Below are 3,106 nucleotides of genomic sequence, written 5' to 3'. Positions count from 1 at the left end.
GGTTATCTAGGATTAGGACCCGCCGCAGTGGTGTCCGGTGAGAACTTAACCAAGATGTCAACCCTTATGCTTATGAGATATCTAGGTTGTAAGGTCAGATATCCCGACTCGTACGGAAGGCTATGGGCTCTCTGATAGTCACCCTTTATATAGCAACCGTCTGTGTACTTGTGACATCAGAACCCGTCATACTGATGTCAGCAGCTAGATGTCTTTGCCGGTTCCATATATGGAGCTGTCTCCATATATGGGGATATATCTCGTCCGGGTCCAAATATGGAGCTCGTAAGGTCAGACTTAGTGAGCTGCGTCGGTATCTCCATATATGGTAATATCTCCACATATGGAGTACCAATATTCAGTGGCTACCTATCAACTGCCCACATGACGTGAAGTTGCGTATCTCCATATATGTCGCTAAAATCCCCATTATGGAATGCGCTGATGTCATCAATATGATGTCATAGTCTGGCTTGTACTCCTTATTTGGGTATGCGTGACTCAGAACTCCATACAGTATGGGCATAAAAGAGACACAGACAGGTGGTTCAAGTTTGAGAGCTTTGCAGAGAGGTTTAGTTGAGCACCGTGAACTAGACAGACACAATGGCTGAGAATGATGCTGACAACGAGCTGCTCGACTATGAAGAAGATGAGGAGCGTCAAAGACCAACCACAGAAAGTGCCACCCCGGCCGGCAAGAAAGAAGTGAAGGGTTCATACGTCTCCATCCACAGCTCTGGCTTTAGAGACTTCCTGCTCAAACCAGAGCTGCTCCGTGCCATTGTCGACTGTGGTTTCGAGCATCCTTCTGAAGTCCAGCATGAATGTATCCCTCAGGCCATTCTTGGCATGGACATCCTATGCCAGGCCAAGTCTGGTATGGGCAAGACGGCTGTGTTTGTGCTGGCCACACTGCAGCAGATTGAGCCAGTTGACAGACAGGTATCGGTGTTGGTCATGTGCCACACACGAGAGCTGGCCTTCCAGATCAGCAAAGAGTACGAGCGCTTCTCCAAGTATATGCCCACTGTGAAGGTGGCGGTGTTCTTCGGTGGCTTGGCCATCAAGAAGGATGAGGATGTGCTAAAGAAGAACTGCCCCCACATTGTGGTGGGGACACCGGGTCGCATCCTGGCTCTAATCCGGAACAACACCCTCAACCTGAAGAACGTCAAGCACTTTGTCCTGGATGAGTGCGACAAGATGCTGGAGCAGCTAGACATGAGACGTAACATGCAAGACATCTTTAGGCTTACACCCCACGAGAAGCAGTGTATGATGTTCAGCGCTACCCTGAGCAAAGAGATCCGACCAGTCTGCCGGAAGTTCATGCAGGATCCCATGGAGGTGTTTGTGGATGATGAGAAGAAGCTAACACTCCACGGCCTTCAGCAGTATTACTGCAAACTGAAGGACAGAGAGAAGAATCGCAAACTTTTTGACCTGCTTGATGTTTTGGAATTCAACCAGGTGGTGATCTTTGTCAAGTCAGTCCAACGCTGCGCGGCATTGTCCCAGCTTTTGGTGGAACAGAATTTCCCTGCCATTGCCATCCACAGAGGAATGGCTCAGGAGGAGAGGCTGTCCCGCTATCAGCAGTTCAAGGATTTCCAGAGTCGGATCCTGGTGGCCACCAACCTCTTCGGTAGAGGGATGGACATTGAGCGTGTCAACATCGTATTCAACTATGACATGCCAGAAGATTCCGACACTTATCTGCACAGGGTGGCCCGTGCGGGTAGGTTTGGTACCAAAGGTCTGGCCATCACTTTTATGTCTGATGAGACAGACGCCAAGACATTGAACGATGTGCAGGACCGATTTGAGGTCAACGTGGCTGAACTTCCAGAGAAGATCGACATCTCCACCTACATTGAGCAGTCCAGATGAGTAGTCGGTCCAGGGAAAAGACTTCTCCTTCTTGTGAATCTCTTGGTGTCTTCTTGTACTAAGAAGTAAAATCCTCTTACTGTTCAAGGCTCCTGCTTGTCAATTATGTTCACCAAACCTTTTTATTTTAATGTTGTTGGTTTTTTCAAGTTTTAATTTCTCATTACCGTGACTTATTCTTTTGGTCTGAAACCATACCTTTTTATAAAATTGCAAAAAAATTAATAAATAAATAAAAAAGGGGACAGACAGAGACAGACAGACAGACAGACAATACAAAATGTTAATGGTCAAAGTTATCAGGTGAAGTATAGCCAGTGACGCCACAACATTCCCAAATCATGGTTCACTTTCGGGCGGCAGAGCGTCTATAGGTCAGAGACTGGCATACTCGGGAACGATGTAAATAGGGAATGAATGCCCCACCTTTTAATGCAAACCCTATTATACCTGTTGTCATAGGACCCGTTTTGACCATCTGTTTGCCTGTGTGCATTTATGCCCATATATGGAGATATCTGTATATGTCTGTCATGTTGATGTTTAGCTTGTGGTGCTTCATGAGAGGATAGAGTGGTGAGTCTGGTGACATCTGGATGCATGCTGGAACTATCTGGGCTCTGATGCTCTTGATAACAGGGAGAGTTTGCCTAGGGTCTCCACCCAAAAGGACAGTCTTGCCACCCCAAGGTTGTTGTGAGTGCATGAGGACCTCATGATGAGGTCCCTCAGTGTTCTTTCCACGCACTCAACATTAAATCGGTTAACACTGAATATCTTGTCTCAAATTATCAAGTTGCTCTGTTTGATGATAGCCAGGGAGGACTCAGCGTTGATGTTGTCCTAATGCACAGTGATGTTTTTCTTCATGGTCCCATGGACAGGTAGCAGTAAAGCCTAAGATTGTGTTCGTGGTGTTCATATGATAGCAGATTCGATCATAAACGGCCATTTATGTGAAACGTCTATGACGTCTGACATCATACAATGACCTTTATGCCCATATATGGAGATACCTGATGTCATCAATAGTAACACTTGCACATTTGTGTGGTGTCAGTGTGATGTAAAACGGATGTGTGCCCATATATGGAGATCTCTGTGTCTCTCAGTCCTTGTCCTTTTGTACAACTGTACATCATGCAAGTACAGTAACGGCAGGGGAAATAGCTGAGAACGTAGGCAAAGATCGGAGCTATCCGTGTGCGAAAGT

General features: G+C 46.6%; 1 protein-coding gene across 1 annotated transcript; it reads left to right on the top strand.

Annotated features, from left to right (window-relative positions):
* Positions 1 to 601: 601 nt before the first annotated feature.
* On the top strand, positions 602 to 1,893 carry LOC308300439 (ATP-dependent RNA helicase DDX39A-like; the record flags this gene model as incomplete). Its single annotated transcript, XM_080744279.1, has 1 exon — positions 602 to 1,893. The coding sequence occupies exon 1, from the start codon at positions 607 to 609 to the stop codon at positions 1,891 to 1,893; it is 1,287 nt and encodes a 428-aa protein (XP_080600405.1). The 5' UTR covers positions 602 to 606.
* Positions 1,894 to 3,106: the final 1,213 nt, after the last annotated feature.

This window comes from Nannobrachium achirus, assembly GCF_963921795.1.
Source record: "Nannobrachium achirus genome assembly, chromosome: 16".
Classification (NCBI taxonomy): domain Eukaryota; kingdom Metazoa; phylum Chordata; class Actinopteri; order Myctophiformes; family Myctophidae; genus Nannobrachium; species Nannobrachium achirus.
The sequence above is the reverse complement of the archived record's forward strand: the minus strand, read 5'-3'. Positions and strand labels throughout refer to the sequence as shown.